This window comes from Zophobas morio, unplaced genomic scaffold, assembly GCF_036711695.1.
Source record: "Zophobas morio isolate AGI-343-1 ecotype UQ-CSIRO unplaced genomic scaffold, CSIRO_AGI_Zmor_V1 ptg000010l, whole genome shotgun sequence".
NCBI lineage: Eukaryota > Metazoa > Arthropoda > Insecta > Coleoptera > Tenebrionidae > Zophobas > Zophobas morio.
The window spans coordinates 6,765,285-6,787,672 of record NW_026972115.1 but is presented as its reverse complement, the minus strand read 5'-3'; the positions used below and the strand labels follow the sequence as shown (position 1 = coordinate 6,787,672).

Genomic DNA, 22,388 nt, shown 5'->3' with positions numbered 1-22,388 from the left:
ATCACTCCATTCATATTTTTTGGATTTGCATATACAGGGTGATTCAAGAAAATAAATGAAAGCGTAAATTTATTTTACTGATTTACTCAGGAACTACAAAACCGAATGCTTCGAAATCTTGAAGATATTTTAAAATTATCATAAGCATGGTAAATTTTTGATCAAAACGTATTTGGTCGTCCCCCATAAAAAATTTATGACGTCACCACAAAATTTTGCTGAATAAATCCTATCTAAAATGTACAAAATATGGTGAGTCTCTTCTTGTGATTTATCATTCCATTCAAATTTTTTCGATTTGCATATACAGGGTGACTCAAAAAAATTAATGAATGCATAAATTTATTTTATTGATTTAATCAGGAACTACAAAACCGAATGCTTTGAAATCTTGCAGATGTTTTAAGGTTATAAAGAGCATAATAAATTTTTAGTCAAAATATATTTGGTTATCTTCTACAAAAAACTGATGACGTCAGCTCAAAAGTTTGCCGAATAAATCGTATCTAAAATGTACAAAATATGATGAGTCTGTACTTGTGATTTATCATTCCATTCATATTTTTGGATTCGCATATGCAGGGTGACTCAAAAAAAATTAATGAAGGCGTGAATTTATTTTATCGATTTAATCAGGAATTACAAAACCGAATGCTTTGAAATCTTGGGAATATTTTAAAGTTATTATAAGCATGGTAAACTTTTGTCCAAAATGTATTTGTTCATCCCTCCTAAAAAAATTGATGACGTCACCCTTAAATTTTGCTGAATAAATCCTATCTAAAATGCAAAAAATATGATGAGTTTGTACTTGTGATTTATCATTCCATTCATATTTTTTAGATTTTCTTAAGAGGTGGTTCCAAAAAATTAATGAAGTCAATTTATTTTATTGATTAAATTAAAGGCAACACTTATTATTAGTATTACACCCCAACCAACCCAATTTGGTAGACACAAAATTTGTTAAAGGAAAAACTCGGTTGAAACATAAGGGTAGCACGCTTATTTACATCGACTTTAACATTACAGACCTGCATTTGTTTTATTCGTTCACTTGGTTCCGCGAATGTGAAATAGACATGTTTATAATCAACCAATTGTGAATTTCACCGTCAAGAATTAAAATAAAACCCAATGTTTTATATAATAAGCGGAAGTCGAAGCAATAAAACCGATGGTCGTTTTGTTTACAGTTTCTCTGTTTGACTCTCACGTATGCTGTTACGCTTGTCATCTTAAATTAAGAATGTTTATATATAAACGATTTTCAGTTGCCGTATACGTGAGTAAATTGTTTCGTTATTTTATTGATTATAAAAAATCAATATTCAAAACGACCCAATTCATTTTCCCGAAAATTTGGGAATACAATAATTTTATTCTTAGTATTACACTACATCTATCCCAACTGGTATACGTGTCCTTGCAAAAATGTTGATGACGTCATCGCAATTTTTTTTAAATTTTAAACTCTTTAGACCATTTTTTTTATCGTGTTTAAGCGGTTTCCCTTTCAACAGACCCAATTCCTGTTTTAAAAGATTACCCTTTTCCGATAACAATGTTCATTTTGTGGAATAAACTCGTTTCGACGATTACTTCAGCCCCGATATTCTTCCCACAAAATCAACAGAAAACTCCAAGTAATAAAGGATTTACGACGAGCGATGTGTACATTTAACATCCGTGCGGGCTGCGCTTCTAAATTATGGATTTCGCGCTGATGGAAAAATAGCAATTAAAATTGCCTTCAAATTGAGCTTCTCCGGGATCTTCTTCAATTGAGAATCACGTTTCTGTTGTAATTTAAACCCAAAGGCGAGCTCACGCAATTACTTCGAAAGGTTGCCACAATAAAAAAAATCTCTTTAGAGAGCATCAAATTACCGCAGCAGCATCAACAAGCAATCTAATGTAATTTATTACGTAAGTATTAAAGTACGGTAATATCATTTTTTAACCTTGTGCATCTAATGTGCTATGACTTCCGCAGTAATTTCTATTATCCGCTAATTTTTCGCTAATTTTCCTCGACCTGTTGGGAATACCAATTGTTACCAACATAATGCACATTTCATCTGCTTTTAACAACCGGTTGTGTTTGCGTTCGTTCTTAACAGTAGCTTAACGGACACGAAGATGATAAAAACACGGTAAACAATACACTCACGTGGTTTCCGTTTAAACAAATACCATGTATGTAATTTGGTTAAGTAATAGGTGCGGTGGAAATTTCAAGAAAACAAGAACGGTAGCAGCTTCTACGCACTCTGAAGAATAAATCGAAAGTCAACATTTTTAATTCGACTAAACAAGTCGCCTTATCGTAAATTAAACTTAGCCATTGTACCCGTTCCCTAATCTCTCCGAAAGACTTTGCGGACACGAAAGTGGCATTAAAGTCCCCCGGAAGCACCTCCCGTTCCTTGTATTACCGAACTTGATGGCTTAATTTAAAGACAACGGGTCAACAACGCTCTCCCCGGATTTTCCTCAAGCAAATATTTTCCCTTCCGTGTTTGTAAATTTTTACGATTACCCTATAACAAACACCGGCGGCGGCGACGAAGGCGGCGGCGGGGGGTTAACAAATTTAATCGCTAATGTGGAGGCCCCCGGTAAATATTTTCGCTTTTCTTCCATCATAAAATTGTTTGCGTCGACGTAATGACATAACGAGGGTTGTTTACCTGAAGGACGTCGTTCCGTACCCCTCGGAGCGGGTTGGACGACGAATTAACCCCGGAAAAAGTGGCAACAATCGATACACTTATCCGATGGAGGAATGCGGTGACGTCATCGATTTAATTGCTCGTGCATACTTTGCAAATCGCGTCATTGTATGCATATTATCAACCGAAAGTGAAATATCAACACGCGTGACGTCATTTCTTCTTTCGGACTATTTAACCTACATTCCGCGCTTAAAAATACCGACTCTTCGAAATTAGATTTTTCGCAGCCGCTCATTCATTCGGGTTACGTTTGGCATCGATATTGTTTTGATCCATAAATAATATAAAGCGATCGCCGACGAACGGCGGATTATAGAGTGTGTCCATAAATAATTGCACCGAGATCAGTCGGCGCCTCGGAGTCTCGGCGAGACGTGGAGTCTAGTTGGCTGTGAAATTCAATACGTCGACGAAGGTTGGCGTAGAGTGCGGGCGTGTGACGTAACGTCACGTGAGTGCGTCCATTGTTCCCGCAATCCGCGAAAAACGCCGTTGCATCACCGAGTGCCGCTAAAAATGAAAGGAAAACGTAAAACGTGCCGTAATTACGCACTAAAGAAAGTATAAATTGCTGTTATGATTATCATCTCTCGTGTATTGTTATAATTTAAAGTACGTTTCTTGAATTGCTGGAACACATTTCAGCGGTTTTTTAGATCGAACCCCATTTTCTGATTAAATCGAAGCACAAAAAAAAAACATGGATGGTTATGCGTTTTTTTACATTTTTTTTTAAGAAATCTTTCAATTTATTTTAGAACAACCCGAAACGCTCTACGACAGCCCAGAACTTTCCAACTACCAGAAACTTCATTGAAAAAGTTGTCATAATTTAAAAGAATTTTGGGATCACCTGATGTCTGATGAGAGAATTTGAAAGAATCTTGGCTCTTGGTGTTTTCTTTTTTTATAAGAATTTGAAAGATTTTTGGGAGCCTTTGATGTTCTGTATTGGATAGAATTTGAAAGAGTCTTGGAAAGCCTTGGTGTTATTTTTGAAGAAATTTGAAGGAATACCCCCAGGTGTTTTATTTTAGAAGGAATTTGATACAATCTTGGAAGGTTCTGGTGGCGTTTCTGAAGAAATTTGAAAGAGTCCTGGGGACTTCGGTTGTTCTGTTTTTGAAAGATTTTGAAAGAATCTTTGAAGTCCCTGCTGTTATTTTTTAAAGAATTTCGAAAAATCTTGGGAGGACCCCGTCTTTTATTTTAAACGGAATTTGAAAGAATCCTGAGGATGTTTGGCGTCTTTCTTTTCTTAGAATTTAAAAGAATCTTATAGGCCTTTGATGTTATGTTTTTGAAGGAATTTGAAATAATCTTGGGACCCCTTTTAGAAGTTGGAAACATTTTAAAGAAATTAGCAGGAATTTGAAACAATCTTGGACGTTCCTGGTGGCGTTTCTGAATAAATTTGAAAGAATCCTGGGACTCAATATTCTGTTTTGGAAAGAATGAAAAAATCTCGAGGACCTCTGGTGTTTTTTTAACAAGAATTTGAAAGATTCTTCGAGGTCTTTGGTGCTCTGTTTTTGAAAGAATTTCAGGGGCTCCTGGTGTTAAATTATTTTTTTAAGAATTTGAAAAAATTTTGGAACCCTTGGTGTTATTTTTGAAAAAGTTCGGAAAAATCTTGGAGAAACCCGGTGTTTTATTTTGGAAGGAATCTGAGAGAATCTCTGTGGTTCCTGGTGTTTTATTTATTTTTTATAAGAATTTCAAAGATTCTTGGAGGCCTCTGGTGTGGAAGTATTTTTTTTAAGAAATCCAGAGAATTTTGAGAACCGTTGGTGTTATTTTTGAAAGAATTTGGAAAAATCTTGGATAACACCGGGGTTTTAGAAGAAATGTGAAGGAATTTTCGGACCCCAGATGTTTTATCTTAGAAGGAATTTAAAAAAATCTTGGGCGGTCAGATGAGGAATTTGAAAGTATCCTGGTGGTGTTTCTGATGAAATTTGAAAGAATCCTGGGGCCTTTGGTGTTGTTTTTGAAAGAATTTCAAATAATTTGTGAAGCCCCTGTTGTTATTTTTGAAGGAATTTCGAAAAATCTTGGAGGATCCTGTATTTTATTTTAGAAGGAATTTTTGGAAAAATCTTGGATAACACCGGGGTTTTAGAAGAAATGTGAAGGAATTTTCGGACCCCATATGTTTTATCTTAGAAGGAATTTAAAAAAATCTTGGGCGGTCAGATGAGGAATTTGAAAGTATCCTGGTGGTGTTTCTGATGAAATTTGAAAGAATCCTGGGGCCTTTGGTGTTCTGTTTTTGAAAGAATTTCAAATAATTTGTGAAGCCCCTGTTGTTATTTTTGAAGGAATTTCGAAAAATCTTGGAAGATCCCGTATTTTATTTTAGAAGGAATTTTGGGACCCCCTGGTGTTTTATTTTTAAAAGAACTTGAAACAATCATGGCCGTCTCTGGTGTCGTTTTTGGACACCTTTGAAAGAATTTTGGGGGCCTTGGTATTCTATTTTGAAAATAATGAAAGAATTTCAGGGTCTCTGGTGTTGTTTTTCAAGAAATTTGAAATAATCTTGGGAAGGTTTTTTTAGAATTTGGAAAATTCTTAAAGAACCCTGGTGTTTTATTTTAGAAGAAATTGTAAGAACTTTTAGGACCTCCAGGTGTTTTATTTTAAAAGAAATTTGAAAGAATCCTGGGGCTCTTGGTATTCTGTTTTGGAAAGAATCAAAAGAATCTCAGGGGCCTCTGCTGTGTTATTATTTTTTTAAGAATTTGAAAGAAACTTGAGGGCCTTTGGTGTTCTGGTTTTGAAAGAATTTGAAAGAATCTTGGCCCTCTCCGTTCTTTTTTAAGAATCTGAAAAAATGTTGGCAGCCCTTTGCGTTGTTTTTGAAAGAATCTTGGGACCCACTAGTTTTTTTTTCCTAAGAATTTATAAGAATCTTGCGGGCTCTTGGTGTTTAATTTTTTCTTTAATAAGAATTTGAAAGATTCTTGGGGGCCTTTGGTATTCTATTTTTGAAAGAATCTCAGGGGCATCTGGAGTTAAATAATTTTTTTAAGAATTTGAAAAAACCTTGGCCCCTCTCCGGTTTTTTTCAAAGAACCTCAAAAAGTTTTTGGGGCCCTTGGTGTTCTGTTTTTGAAAAAATGGAAGAATCTCGGAGTTCCTTGGTGCTTTTTTTCTTTTATAAAAATTTCAAAAAAATCTTGGGGCTCCTAGTTTTTTTTAACAACTTGAAAGAATCTCGGGAACCTTTGGTGTTTTGTTTTTGTAAGAATTTGATAGAATCTTGAGACCCCCTAGTTTTTTTTCCTAAGAATTTATATGAATCTTGGGGGCTCTTGGTGTTTAATTTTTTCTTTAATAAGAATTTGAAAGATTCTTGGGGACCGTTGGTGTTCTGTATTTGAAAGAATCTCAGGAGCTTCTGGTGTTAAATTATTTTTTTTAAGAATTTGAAAGAATTTTGGAACCCTTGGTGTTATTTTTTGAAAGAGTTTGGAAAAATCATGGAGAACCTCGGTGTTTTATTTTAATCGAAATTTAAAGGAATTTTGGGACCACCAGATGTTTTATTTTAGAAGGAATTTGAAAGAATCTTGGACGGTCCTGGTGGCGTTTCTGAAGAAAATTTGAAAGAATTCTGGGGCTCTTGGTATTCTATTTTGGAAAAAATGAAAAAATCTCGGGGGGCTCTGGTGTTTTTTTTTTAAGAACCTGAAAAAAATTGGGGGGCTCTTGGTATTTAGTTTTTGAAAAAATGAAATGAATCTCAGGGATCCCTAGTGTTTTATTTTTTCTTTTCCAAGAATTTGAAAGAAACTTAGGGTTCCTACTTTTTTAAACACCTTGAAAGTTTCCTGGGGGCCTTTGGTGTTCTGTTTTTGAAAGAATTTGAGAGAATCTTGGCCCCTCTCCGGGTTGTTTTTTCCAAGAACCTAAAAAAAATTTGGGAGCCCTTGGTGTTTTATTTTTGAAAAAATGAAAGAACCTCGAGGATCCTTGGTGTTTTATTATTATTTTTTTTTTACGAATATGAAAGAATCTTCGGGTTCCTATTTTTTTTTTTAACAACTTGAAAGAATCTTGGGAGCCTTTGGTGTTCTGTTTTTGAAAGAATCTTGGGGACTCTTGATGTTCTGTTTTTGAAGAAATGAAAGAATCTCGGGGGTTCTTGGTGTTTATTATTTTTTTTTTTTTAAGAATTCGAAAGAATCTTGGGGACCTTTGGTGTTCTGTTTTTGAGAGATTATCGGAGGCCTCTGGTGCTTCATTATTTTCTAAAGAATATGGAAGAATCTTGGGAACCCCTGGTGTTTTATTTTAGAAGAAATTTGAAGGAATTTTGCCGTTTGACAACTGCCGCCCATCGCTCGCAAGTATATAAATTAATTTTCCAAATTAACGCAACTTTGAGGTTATAAAATTTAATTAGCATACAAAACGAGCGTACTTAAACACTACACCAACCCTTTTTTTCCGCCGCACACTTGTTCCGTCGCAGAGCGGCTAGCTGCTAGCCGCCGACCTCCCTCCGCCCCCATCGTCCATCCACCTCACGTACCGCCGCCCCCGCCCACCGGCCGCCGTTACCCTGTACGCATTTTTTTATGATAGCGCCGTCTTCCGAGGGGGATTTTTACCATGCCACGAACATGCAAATTGGCCTCGTTATTCGGTCGCGCGATATTTCGGAATAAATTTACCGCCGACTTTCGTCAAATTACTCCGCATTAATAATCCGGCGGGCCGTGCGCCGGCCGAAGAAAAAGCGAGACGCGCCAAAGGGGCGAAAAGAGGTCAGCCGGAAGTGCCAATCAAGCAAAAATCCGAGCAAGTGGGACGAAATTCGTAATGGAATCCGCGACGGCTAGACGGCCGTTTAGACCGGCCGGAGATACACTGGGGGCCGAAAAATCGAAACAACGAAACGTCCAGGGAGGGAACGAGGGCGTGGAGCACGAAATTGCGACCTAGTTGTGTACACGAATCGTAGGAATCCGGAGGTAGCGCGTTGCGAAGCGTTCGTGGCGATTCTCCCATATAATAATACATATACTGGAAACGGAGGTCGTTTTTGGCGCGCGGTGTATGTGGGTTCGGATCGAAACCGGTCCGACCTTGATTCTCGGTGGGATTTTCGGCGATTTTGCAGTTGGGAGCGATGCGAAATTGTTACGTAAGGCGATGATGGCGATTGCGGCGGTTTCCTGTTGGGTAAGCGCCGAGTCGGTGTTGCGTGGCAAATAAACAATGGCCAACGCTTGGAACACTAATTGGGGCCGTTTTTGACCGCCGGTTTGTGCAAGATCAGTATTGGTGCTGAAAGAGAAAACTCGCGCTGCGCCGACACAAAGCGAATAAAATTCCCGGGTACAATGGGTTCAATTTGCAATCTTCGGCTCCAGGAAAGCATCCATCACGGGTCCTTTGAACGATATCGCTCTCCGAACACTTCGCATCTCGAAGTCACAATTGACATTATCGACCTAACCTCAAAACGGTGCGTCAAAGTGGCACGATTGCCAACTGAAATATATATTAAAAGTGCGGCCAGCTCCGATCCCCGACGTTTTCCAGCCCTTGCAATTCTTCCATTGTTGATAAAGCCGCAGTCCGCACTTCCTTACGTCCGACTTTCCGCATTGTAACCTTCCAATAATAATTACAGCCGACTTCATAACTGTCAAGTCCACGTATCTGAATTGTAAATGACGTCAAGATAAGCGTCAGCGACAATGGCACAGACAACAATGTTCTGGCGTCAATAGCGTTAGAAGAGGCGTCCGAATCGAGATAATATTGGCAGATGTTTCATTGACGATAATAAAGAAAATCGAGCGAGGAGGGTGGATCGCAAGGTACTCACTCCCCGGATTCCCTCGGGACCGGGTTGTCTGTATTCTCTAATTCCAATTTCCGGAAAAGCGGGCACACCGACAACTTCTCCCACAAAGAAAACTCACCTGGGAGGTGCGCGAGATATATGTCCGATGCAAAATAATGAAGTTGACGTTGTTTCCGATCGAACCGAAAGTGAAAATTTCGTTGTTTGGACGTGGAAGGGCGGTGATAAATTGGTTTCGACTGTGACAAGATGAATGCAATCTTATCTGGCGCTGGAGCGATGAAACTGGGGCCGACCGCCCAAGCAGAATCATATTTAAATGTGTTTGTTTCGTCTTTGTTGAAATCTATAGCTGGAGCGACGTTTCATTCATCTAAAAGCGACACGGACGGCACTGGAAGCTTCATTTATCCGTCTGTCTGTCTGTCTGTTTGCCGAATTGTAGTCAAATTCTGTGTGTGTAAAAAAATCGCAAAGGTTCAAATGTGATCAGCGTCTTAACATCTCGTAATAATTTATGGACTCCTACAATATTCAGACCTAAGTAACTCGAGAAGCGAATTTTCTTTAATTAAAGTGCTACATTAAACTCTACTACATAACCGATGTTCTAGCCCCTCCTTCCTTTTCCAATTTGCATTCTTAACTAACCCTCGACCTCCTTCGGTATTAAAACCTGTCCGGAATATTTTCCTCGATAGAACAAATTGACCTCGGACCATATTTTTACACCACTCTGCTCCGTAATAAAGTCCTCATCTTCCAATAAATGCACTTATAAACTGGAAATTTATATTATCTGCAACGAGATTTACGATGTACTTCATTAACAAAGTAAATGGAGAGGTTTATTATTCTTCCACTTAATTTTTATCTACCGATATCAGATACTATGCAACTAATGGGCATTGTTTTATTACTTTCTATTACATAATAGAGAGTCGTAAAATTGCATAATGCAAACTTTGTCCTATAGCTACTCTTTCGAGCCAGCGTAATTTTTCTGTACGTCAGCGGCAAGAGTGTTTTATGATTATGACAAGCCGCACACTTGGACTGTGTATTAGCTGCTTTAGCTACTTCGGGGGATTCACCATCTCCTTATGGCTGCATTTAATGTAAAAGGGTAGGTTATTTATGCTTGTGCGTAGTGTCAAAGCCCAAATCCCCCACATTTGCATGGAAAACGGCCAGTTTTCACCTCATTCGCTATTCTGGGCCGTATTAAGTCGACTCAGTCGCACATATATCTGCCAAATCAACCGCTCGGAGTCAGAAAATGTTGTCACTTCAAGACTTTCCATTCTGTATTTTTTTTGAAAATATGTTCCAGCTTTTTAAAAATTTAAAATTCGTATAATGGTGCACATGTTTAGCAGCAATATTGGCTGGGGTTTCGACTGGATTTATGCAAATTCCAAAGACGAAGGTAAAAATTGGAGTAAATAATTCTCGTTTCTTCAGTTTTTCGGTCAATACAATAAATTGTCTCATTTATTAATCTTTTGAGTCACTCCTGTATAAATAATTTCAAAATCTATGACTGCATTGATAAACCACAATTATAGAGTCATAATATTTCGCAATTTCAGAAGACTTCATTCGACGACATTTTGAGATGACGTCATCAATTTTATGGAAGGGGATAAACGAATAAATTTTGATCAACGATTTACCCTGATTACGATAACTTTAAAACGTCTGCAGAGTTTTGCAGTTTCAAACTTAAATTGCAAAATGTTATACAATTTTGATTTTTTTTTTTTTTTTCAAAAATCTGGATGTCTGGAGTAAAAACTGAACACACATGCATAAACCACATGTGCAGGATTGTTTTATAGCTTACACGCTTTCGATATTCATCTTGAACTTTTCAAATTTCCACGTTTTAAAATGGAAAACGCTTTGATTCAGAGTTGACTTTTTTCGGGCGACTCAATCGCCACTGCCAAAAATAGCCCATTACTAACATTCCGCCGCCTGAGTCATGCCCGCGAAATAAAAAAATTAAAAAACTAAAATCGAAAAATGTGAAATCTAAAACACCCAAAAAATGAAAAATCCCAAAATTGAAATGTCGAAAAATTGAAAAGTTGAAAAATTGAAAAGCCGAAAAATCAAAACAAAAACTAAAACATCGTGAAATCGAAAAGTGGACAAGTCGTAAAATTGAGAAATCGAAAAATTGAAAAATTTAATTTTGAAAAAATCAATAAATCAAAAGACCCAATATTTAAAAATCGATCAATCGAAACAACAAAATCAAAAAATTAAGAATTTTAGAAATCGGGATACCGACAAACAAAAAACTAGACTTTAAAAAAATCAAAAATTAAGATATCCAAAAATTTTAAAATCTGGCAACGAAAAAATTTCCAAAATTGAAATATTGCACAACTGATAAATCGAAAATTTCAAAATCGAGAAATCAAAAACTTGTGGGTTTAAAAATCGAAAAATAGAGCTGTCGAGAAATGGAAAATTCGAAAAATGTACAATTTCAAAAATCCAGAAACTAAAACATCAAGAAACTGAGAATTCCCAAAACTGAAATGTCAAAAAATTGGAAAATCGAATAAATGAAAAATCGAAAAGCCAAAGAATCGAAAATCCAGAAATCAAAATCTCATTGAAATAGTCCAAACTGGAAAAATCGAAAAGATGAAAAATTGAAAAATGCAAAACTTAAAAATAAAAAAATTGAAAAACAAAAATAGAAAAAACGAGAAATCAAATTTAAACACGCGAAAAAATAAAATATCAAAAATTTGAAGAATCGTAAACTAACAAATCGCAAAAAAATATCAAAAATTCGAATAATTGAAGAAAAATTAAATCGAAAAACTAAAAAGTCAAAAATTAAAACAGAAAAACCGAGAAATCAAAAAATCAAGAAAGCGAGAAATCGAGAAATTGAAAAATGGAAAATTTTTAAAATCAAAAAATTGAAAAATTAAGAACCTGAAAAATCGAAAAATTGAAGAATCAAAAACTGAAAAATCAAAAAACCGAGAAATGGAAAAATCAAAAACATCCAGAACTCAAAGATTCAAAAAAATAAAATATAAAAAAATCGTAAAACCAAAAAATCGCAAAACAAATATCGAAAATTGATAAATCAAAAATTCGAATTTAAGAAATATTTGATCGAAAAACTAAACAATAAGAAATCGATAAATCAAGAAAGCAAGAAGTCGAGAAATTGAAAAATCTCCAAACTGAAAAACCAAAAAATTAAAAAAATCTCAAAACAGATATATCGACAATTGAGTAAGAAGTAAAAATGGTAAAAATTTTTATTTTTCCCAAAAATTTGGATGTCTACGAGTAAAAACTGAACACGGATTCATAAACCACATATAGCTTGCGCTCAAGAAGTCAAAATTATCAATACCGATTATTGTTTCCGATATTCATCTTGAACCTTTTAAATTTCCACGTTCTAAAAACGGAAAACGTTTTGATTCAGAGTTGGCTTTTTCCGGGCGCCTGAATCGCCGCTGCCAAAAGTAGCCCATTACTAACATTCCGCCGCCTGAGTCATGCCCGCCAATTTTAAGCCAGCAAAATATTAAAAAAAAATTTAAAAATTGTAAAATCGAAAAATGTGAAATCTAAAATATCCAAAAAAATGAAAAATCAAGAAATTGAAAAATGAAAACTGAAATGTCGAAAATTTGAAAAACTGAAAAGCCGGAAAATCCAAACAAAAACTAAAACATCAAGAAATCGAAAAGTGGAGAAGTCGTAAAATTGAGAAAAATCAATAAATCAAAAAATCCAAAATTAAAAAATCGAAAAATCAAGCAATCGAAACAGAGTCAAAAAATTAAAAATATTAAAAATCGGGATACCGACAAACCAAAAAACTAGACTTCAAAACATCAAAAATGACGATATCTAAAAATTTTTAAACAAGTGACAAACCGAAAACTTGAAAAATCGCGAAATCGAAAAATTGGGGGTTTAAAAATCGAAAAACCGAGCTGTCGAAAAATGGAAAATTTGAAAAATCCAGAAACTGCGAATTCCCAAAACGGAAATGTCAAAAAATTGGAAAAACGAATCAATGAAAAATCGAAAAGCCGAGCGAAGAATAGAAAATCCAGAAATTGAATCATTAAAAAATTGAAATAGCTCAAAATCGAAAAATTAAAAATTTTATTTAAAAAAAAAATCGATATTCGAAAAGTTGAAGAACCGAAGAATCCAAAATATAAAAATTAAAAAACTGAAAAAATAAAAAATTATCAAAAAATTGAAGAATTGTAAAACTAAGAACTTACAACATCGAGAAACAAAAAATCGGGGGTTTAAAAATGGAAAAACCGCGATGTCGAAAAATGAAAAGTTCGAAAAATAAAAAAATTCAAATGTCAAAAAATGTAAAAATCCAAAAATGTACAATTTAAAAAATCCAGAAACTGAAAAATCAAAAACTGAGGATTCCCGAAACTGAAATGTCAAAAAATTGGAAAATCGAATAAATGAAACATCGAAATAGCCCAAAATCGAAAAAAGGAAAAATTTCAATTAAAAAAAAAATCGATAATAATCGAAAAGTTGAAAAATCGAGAAATACAAAATATAAAAATCAAAAAATTGAAAAACCGAAGAATAAAAAAAAACGAGAACTTGAGAAATCAAATTTAAAGATTCGAAAAAATAAAATATCAAAAATTTGAAGAAATCCGTAAAACTAAAAAATTCCCAAAATTGAAATGTTGCACAACTGACAAATCAAAAACTTAAAACGTCGAGAAAGAAAAAATCGGGGGTTTAAAAGTGGAAAAACCGAGATCTCGAGAAATGAAAAGTTCGAAAAATAAAAAAATTCAATGTCAAAAAATGTAAAAATCCAAAAATGTACGATTTAAAAAATACAGAAACTGAAAAATCAAAAACTGAGGATTACCGAAACTGAAATGTCAAAAAATTGGAAAATCGAATAAATGAAAAATCGAAAAGCGGAAGCACCGAAAATCCAGAAATCGAAACATCAAAAAATTGAAATAGCCCAAAATCGAAAAGTTCAAAAATCGAAAAATGCAAAATTTTAAAATTGAACAATTGAAAAACTGAAAAATAAAAAACAAACGAGAAAGTGAAAAATCAAATTTCAAGATCCGAAAAAATAAGAGAAAAAATTTGTTGAATCGTAAAACCAAAAAACCCAAAACAAATATCGAAAAATGATAAATCCGAAATTCCAAAAATTGAAGAGAAATTAAATCGATAAACTAAAAACTCAAAAATTAAAACATCGAAAAACCGATAAATTTTAAAAATCGAAAAAATTAATAACCTGAAAAATAAAAAAATTGAAGAATTAAAAGCTGAAAAATCGAAAAACCGCGAAATGGAAAAATCAAAAACTACAAAAGTCGAAATATTCGAAAAATCGAGAAATCGAATTAACAAAAATTCTAAAAATAAAAAATTTAGAACATCGGGAAACCGACAAACCAAAAAAACGTTGCACAACTGACAAATTGAAAACTTGAAAAATCGAGAAATCAAAAAATTGGGGGTTTAAAAATCGAAAAACCAATACGTCGAGAAATGGAAAATTCGAAACACAAAAAAATTCAAACATTAAAAAATGTAAAAATTGAAAAATGTACAATGTCAAAAAATTCAGAAACTGAAACATTAAGAAATTGAGAATTCCCAAAACTGAAATGTCGAAAAATTGGAAAATCGAATAAATGGAAAATCGGAAAGCCGAAGAATCGAAAATCCAGAAATCGGAACATCATAAAATTTGAAATAGCCCAAAATTAACCCGAAAAACTGAAACATCGAAAAATCAAGAAAGCGAGACGCCGAGAAATTGAAAAATGGAAAATTTAACAAATCGAAAAATTTAAAAATTAAGAACATGAAAAATCGAAAAACCGAGAAATAGAAAAATCAAAAACTAGAAAAGTCAAAATATTTGAAAAATCGAGAAATCGAAAAGTTGAAAAATCAAAAAAAAAACGGGAGATCGAGAAATCAAATTTAAAGATTCGAAAAAATAAAATCTCAATAATTTGAAAAATCGTAAAACCAAAAAATCGCAAAACAAATATCGAAAATTGATAAATAAAAAATTCGAATTGAAGAAAAATTAGATCGAAAAACTAAAAATCAAAAATTAAAACATCGGAAACCGAGAAATCGAAAAATCAAGAAAGCAAGAAGTCGAGAAATTGAAAAATGGAAAATTTTAAATATCGAAAAATCAAAAACTCGAAAAGTCGAAATATTTGAAAAATCGAGGAATCGAAAAGCTGAAAAATCGAAAAATCTCCAAACTGAAAAATCAAAAAATTAAAAAGTCTTATATTGACAATTGAGTAAGAAGTTAAAAATGGTAAAAATTTTCATTTTTCCCAAAAATTTGGATGTCTAGAGTAAAAACTGAACACGGATTCATAAACCACATATAGCTTGCGCTCAAGAAGTCAAAATTATCAATAACGATTATTGTTTCCGATATTCATCCTAAAATTTTCAAATTTACAGGTTCTAAAAACGGAAAACGTTTTGATTCAGAGTTGGCTTTTTTCGGGCGCCTGAATCGCCGCTGCCAAAAGTAGCCCATTACTAACCTCCACCTCCCAGGCGCTTCGATCATTCCCCGATGCCGTAATCCGCCGCCTGAGTCATGCCCGCCAATTTTAAGCCGCCCCTCCAAATGATCACATTAAACCCGTTTCCGTCCCGGATCCCTCCGTCCTCCCCCGTCCCCGCCGCCCATCGCCGCCGGGACGCTCTCCCTTCCCGACAAACCCAATAATAAGTCGAACAGGTGTTCGTTTCCGGGCGGCCGCCCGGATTCCTTCGCCCTCTTCGAGATAATCGGCGACGCAATAAAGCCGGGCCATCTTGCGCAACCCAAAGGAAAATCGTGAAAAATCGTTCCGAAAGTGAAAGTTCGTCGTTTCGAAACGCTCCTCGAAATGTCACTACGATAGGTGTGTGTGCGTTCGAATCCTCGGAGGTGGAAAAGAGGCGCGAAGGAGTCGATCAGGTGTTCGTAATGTAGGTCGCGGCGCCCTATTTTTAGCATCGCGGCGTCGTCGGCCAGCGGCGTCCGGTGGCCGGATCTGGGGCAGGGAAACGGCGTGCTCGATGGCGGTATGTCAGTGGGTCTAGGCTGGGCGCACTGATCTGCTGTCATTTCACTTGCTTTGCTATTGAAATTCTCAAGGCGACGAGCGCTGCGTCACCGGGTTACGCAAGCTGGGGCGTCAGAGAGACCGCGGGGGGGACGACACCGAAACTGTTTTAAATGGCTGCAGTTACGGACGCAACGGTCATTAGAATCGAAAGAACGACTTAATGAGCGGTTGCTTGGATCTAACGATTGTAATGATGGTGCATTAAAAAAATTTGATGATTACGGATAGTTTGAAGCGAGGATTTTCCAAGTCGTAGCCGTTCCGAGCGTCCTCGGATAACTGCAGTGTCGCCGTTTTTTTTTTTTTCAATTAGGTCACGAATAAACACCGGCTTTTACTTCTCCGGATGTAAGAGGCGGAAATTTTCTACAAATATGTTTACAATTTCGTTCTTTCATGCAGTAGCGGTGAAACATGTGTTTTGATTTGAATCTTGGATGTTTTTGACCCTGGTATTAGGCATGTTCTTGACTGTTACCGCATTCACATAAAAACCAGAGCATTTTTATGTATCCAGGTTGTTAACCATGAAGTAACTCTTATTGCATTAATGTAAGCACATACCACCTAGTTTTCTATAATTAATTTTTTTCATACTTTTTTTTAATGTATTGAATTAAACGTTACTTCGTTCAAACTATACACCATTGGAAGAAATTTGATAAAACAAAAAAAATATAACGGGTGTTCAATAAAAAATATACTTGGGACCGAATATACTTTAAATAAAGCATGAATGGTTTCATCATTTCTATCTTAAATGCAATCGAGTTGACAGATAATTGACATTTGATTGACAGTATTTCCAAGACTTACGTTTCAATTTGCAGTAAACTGAGAAAATGTTTTCTAACCTAACATTATTTACTTGTTAAATGTAATTTTCAATGACCGCCAGTTTTTGACGTGAAATTTTCCACACTCCAAAAAATTGCTCGAAGGTTTCGACAGAACTTCCCTCAACAAATCTCGCTTTCTTTACGGTCCATTCAAGTACGGACAACATGATATATCGGATGATTATTAGTGATTGAATCAAATGTTGTGTTGGTAATTCTGAATTATTGGCATCCATGCAATGTTGTCAATTTTGACATGATCACGCCTAACAAACGTGTTGATTGGGTGACACGATGGCAGCTGTCACTTTGACATCAGGTATGCCATTATAAAATTTTAAATAGATTGCCAACCTGACATTAACAGTGTCACTCGGTATATTTAAAGCAGAAAATTAACTAACCGAAAAAAAACGCTTTTCGAAAAATCGAAATATCAAGAACTTGAAAAAGCGAAAATTTGAAACATCGGACAATCGAAAAATCGAGAATTCAAAAAATTTTAAAAAAATCCATAAATTGAAAAATTGAAAGATCGAGCATTTGAAATAACAAAAACTCGAAACATCTAGACATAGACAAACCGGAAAAACTAAAATTTAAAAATCCAGAAACGAAAAAATGGACAAATCGAAAACTTCCGAAACCGAGATGTCGAGAAATGGAAAATTCGAAAAATTGAACAATCAAAATAAAAAATTAAAAAATTGTAAAATCGAAAAATGTAAAATCTAAAAAATTCAAAACTTGAAAAATCAAGTACAATTGAAAAATCCTAAAACTGAAATGTCGATGTTGAAAAATTGAAAAGTTGATAAATCTAAACAAAAACTAAAACATCGAGAAATCGAAAAGTGGAGAAGTCGAAAAATCGAAAAATCGGAAAATCTAAAATCGAAACATTGAAAAATTTTACTTTGAAAAAATCAATAAATCAAAAAAACTAAAATTTAAAAATCGAAAAATCGAGCAATCGAAATAACAGAGTCAAAAAATTAGAAATTTTAAAAATCGGGAAAATGAAAAATAAAAAAAAAACACTAAAAAATCGAAAAATTAAGACATCCAAAAACTGAAAAATCCAGAAACGAAAAAATTCCCAAAGTTGAAATGTTGCACAACTGGACAAATCTAAAACTTGAAAAATCGAGAAATCGAAACATCGGGGGTTCAAAAATCGAAAAACCGAGATGTTATGAAAAAGAAAATTCGAAAAATCCAAAAGTTCAAATATTAAAAAATCTAAAAATCGAAAAATGTACAATTTAAAAAATCCAGAAACTGAAATATCAAGAAACTGAAAATTCCCAAAACTGAAATGTTGAAAAATTTTAATTCAAAATCGAAAAATTGAAAAATCAAAGAAAAAACGAGATACCGAGAAATCAAATTTAAAGATTCGAAAAAACAAAATATCAGAAAATTTGAAGAATCGCAAAACCTAAAAATCCCAAAACAAATATGTATATCGAAAATTGATAAATCGAAAAGTCGAAAGATTAAAGCAAAATTAAATCGATAAAACTGAAAAATCAAAAACTGAAACTTCGAACAACCGAGAAATCGAAAAATCAAGAAAGCGAAGAGTCGAAATATTTCAAAACTCTGGAAATCGAAAAGTTGAAAAATCGAAAAATTGAAAAACTCAAAAATGAAAAAATTAGTCGAAAAATTGATAATTAAAAACAGAAAAATCGGGAAATCGAAACATCAAAAAATTGAAATAGCCCAACATCGAAAAAATGAATAATTGTAATTTAAAAATCGAAAAATTGAAAAAAAAAACAACTAGAAATTGAAATATCAAATTTCAAGATCCGAAAAAATAGGAGATAAAATCTGTAGAATCGTAAAACTAAAAAATCGCAAAACAAATATCGAAAATTGATAAATCGAGAAATCAAAAAAACAAAATCTGAAAAGTCTAAAAACTGGAAAATTAAAAACTGAAAAATCGAAAAATGGAGAAATGGAAAATCAAAATCTCGAAGAGTCGAAATATTCGAAAAACCGAGAAACAGAAAAGTTGGAAAATCGAAAAATTGAAAAACTAAAAAATCAAAAAATTGATAATCAAAAATTGAAAAACTGAAAAATCGGGAAACCGAAACATCGAAAAACGAAATAGCCCAAAATCGAAAAACTGAAAAATTGTAATTTAAAAAAAAAGATAAATCGAAAAGTTGAAAAGTCGAAAAAAACAAAATTTAAAAATCGAAAAATTGAAAAATTTAACTTTCGAAAAATCGATAATCGAAAAATCTAAAATTGAAACATTGAAAAATTTTACTTTGAAAAAATCAATAGATCAAAAAATCTAAAATTTAAAAATCGAAAAATCGAGCAATCGAAATAATGGTCAAAAAATTAGAAATTTTAAAAATCGGGAAAATGACAAATAAAAAAAACACTAAAAAATCGAAAAAATGAGATTTCCAAAAATTGAAAAATCCAGAAACGAAAAAAATTCCCAAAATTGAAATGTTGTACAACTGGACAAACCGAAAATTGAAAAATCGAGAAATCAAAACATGGGGGGTTCAAAAATCGAAAAACCGAAATGTTGTGAAAAAGAAAATTCGAAAAATCCAAAAGTTCAAATATTAAAAAATCTAAAAATCGAAAAATGTACAATTTAAAAATCCAGAAACTGAAAATTCCCAAAACTGAAATGTTGAAAAATTGGAAAATCGAATAAATGAAAAATAGAAGATCCAAAATTGAAAAATTGAAAAATTTTAATTCAAAATCGAAAAATTGAAAAATCAAAGAAAAAACGAGAAACCGAGAAATGAAATTTAAAGATTCGAAAAAAGAAAATATCAAAAAATTTGAAGAATCGCAAAACCAAAAAATTCCAAAACAAATATGTATATCGAAAATTGATAAATCGAAAATTCGAAAAATTAAAGCAAAATTAAATCGAAAAACTGAAAAATCAAAAACTGAAACTTCGAACAACCGAAAAATCGAGAAATCAAGAAAGCGAAAAAATCGAGAAATTGAAAAACGGAAAATTTTTAAAATCGAAAAATCAAAAGATGAAAAACTCGAAAAATCGAAAAATTGAAAAATTAAAAACCGAAAAATCGAAAAATGGAGAAATGGAAAATCAAAATCTCGAAGAGTCAAAATATTCGAAAAACCTAGAAATCGAAAAGTTGAAAAATCGAAAAATTGAAAAACTCAAAAATGAAAAAATTAGTCGAAAAATTGATAATAAAAAATTGAAAAATCGGGAAATCGAAACATCGAAAAATTGAAATAGCCCAACATCGAAAAAATGAAAAATTGTAATTTAAAAATCGAAAAATTGATAAATTAAAAAGAAAACTAGAAATTGAAAAATCAAATTTCAAGATCCGAAAAAATAAAGAGATAAAATTTGTAGAAACGTAAAACTAAAAAATCCCAAAACAAATATCGAAAATTGATAAATCGAAAATTCGAAAAATTGAGGAAAAATTAATTCGAAAAACTGAAAAATCAAAAATTGAAACAGCGAAAAACCGAAAAATCGAAAAATTAAGAAAGCGGGAAGTGAAACATCAAATTTAAAGGTTCGAAAAAATAAGAGATAAAATTTGTAGAATCGTAAAACTAAAAAATCCCAAAACAAATATCGAACATTGATAAATCGAAAAATCAAAAAAACAAAAACCTGAAAAATCGAAAAATGGAGAAATGGAAAATCAAAATCTCGAAGAGTTGAAATATTCAAAAAACCGAGAAATCGAAAAGTTGGAAAATCGAAAAATTGAAAAACTCAAAAATCAAAAAATTGAAAGTCGAAAAATTGATAATCAAAAATTGAAAAATTGAAAAATCGGCAAATCGAAACAACGAAAAATTGAAATAGCCCAAAATCGAAAAACTGAAAAATTAAAAAATAATAATATGTAATTGAAAAATCGAATTTAAAGATCCGAAACAACAAGAGATAAAATTTGTAGAATCGTAAGACTAAAAAATCCCAACACAAATATCGAAAATTGATAAATCGAAAATTCAAAAAATTGAAGAAAAATTAAATCGAAAAACTGAAACAACGAAAAACCGAGAAAAGTCGAGGAATTGAAAACTGGAAAATTAAAAATATCGAAAAATTAAAAAAATCAAAAAGCAAATTGAAGAATTTATAACAATAAAAAAATCGAGAACTTGAAAAGTTGAAAAATCGAAAAACTAAAAATTAAAAAAATTAAATACTTGGTCAAAAAATTTGAAAATCTCAAAATTGATAATCGAAAAATTGAGTAATCATCAAAAATTGAAAAATCGAGAAATGCACGAACGGATAAATTTTGATTAAGTGTTTACTACGCTTCCGATTACGAACATTTACCATGGTAAACTTTAGAGATGACGTCAATCCATTATTGGTGGAAATGATCAAACTAATGTTGGTTGACATTTTACAATCACCGTGATATTTCTAACATACATAACAATCGGCGCGGTAGTTTTGACGACAATCTGTCTAATAAAAATAGAAATCATTAAAGTAGCTAATCGCCTGATGGACTCGACAGAAAACTTAAAACTGGCCTTAAAACCTACGCAGTGACTTTCAAAATGAAAGAAAAAAACGGTTTCTGAATTAACCGAATCACTGCTTCTGAAGAACCATACTCGATAAATTTTTTGTGCCGCCGCAACCCAGATCCCATGATTCGCTTGACGTCCTTGAAGTGCACCGAGCACAACAAAAACAAACTTCCCACAATCGCCCCGTTTTTAAGAAATCGGAAACTTTCCTCGCCTCTCAAGCAAAACCAACACGTGAATCGGAGCATATTTTTCCATAACGGTCACTAAATAATTCATACCATGACGTCACCGACGTCGTCAAGGAGGTAAATATCGCTTTCGATACGTAACCGCGATCCACGGTTTTACACACACATGAATGACAACAACCCGCTCCTTAATAAAACGAATTCGATTTTCGCCGAAATCGAAAATCAAACTCGGCTTTTACGGGCGCTGCATCAATCATCCCGTTGGGTCCTGCGGCAAAACTTGCGAAAAATCGCAAGCCCACGTCCGAGGCGCTTGATAAATGCGTTCTCGTGTCTGCCACAATTTCAAGAGCGATGAATATTTCAAAACCTCTATTTTAAGAACGTAAAAATGTAAACGCTACGTTACCTAATCCCGGCCACTTCATTTCTGCACTCTGCCATTACTCACTCATCGTTCCGTTTTCGACTGCGCCTGTGAGCAATCCTCACCTTGTCGCCGCGGTTCGCAGGTGCCCCTTTGACTCACCCAATTTGCGATAGAAAGGACGACTCGAAACAGGTTCGCCGAAGGTCCAATTTAAATTCTTTCTGCTCGGTTCATTATCAAATTTATTATAGTTCTTACATAATGCAACGAAATTCCGCCGACACCGCCCGAGAAGCGGCGTCACGTCCGAGTTTATGGTACGTCTCGACTTGAATTTTATTCCACGTTGGTCATGGTGCACGTACCAACCCACAAAAAGCCACTAGCGAAATTTTACTACCGCCCTAATGGGGACGCTCCGTGCCGTGCGAACACGGCCGGACGATTCCTGTTAATTTCGGCTACGGGGAAGTCCCCAGAGGGAGCGGATTCGCGCCGAACGACTCTAACCGGCGCCCTCTGTCGCCGACGATTTGATTAACGGCCCCCGTGTTGTTTCGGATGATGGTGGGTGTTCGAAGGAAATCAATTTCTGGTGTATATTCACGGGTAATTGGGTAAACTATGAACTTTGACAATGCGCCTGTCACGGTGACGGAGACGGTTCATATATCAATGCTGCCAACCTCATTATCGCCGACTAAAC

At 34.0% G+C, this 22,388-nt stretch overlaps 1 protein-coding gene across 7 annotated transcripts in view; it reads right to left on the bottom strand.

The window, feature by feature from the left end:
* The window catches only part of Ps (pasilla), a 94,606-nt gene that overhangs the window by 28,448 nt on the left and 43,770 nt on the right, over positions 1-22,388 (bottom strand). Inside the window, exon 1 of one of the 7 annotated variants that reach the window (XM_064052258.1) lies at positions 21,722-21,810. The exons of the other annotated variants lie outside the window; for them this stretch is intronic. Within the exon in view, the coding sequence (XP_063908328.1) occupies positions 21,722-21,740 (19 nt within the window). The 5' untranslated portion in view covers positions 21,741-21,810. Of the gene's footprint in view, positions 1-21,721; positions 21,811-22,388 lie in introns of those variants that run through there. 7 annotated transcript variants of the gene reach the window in all.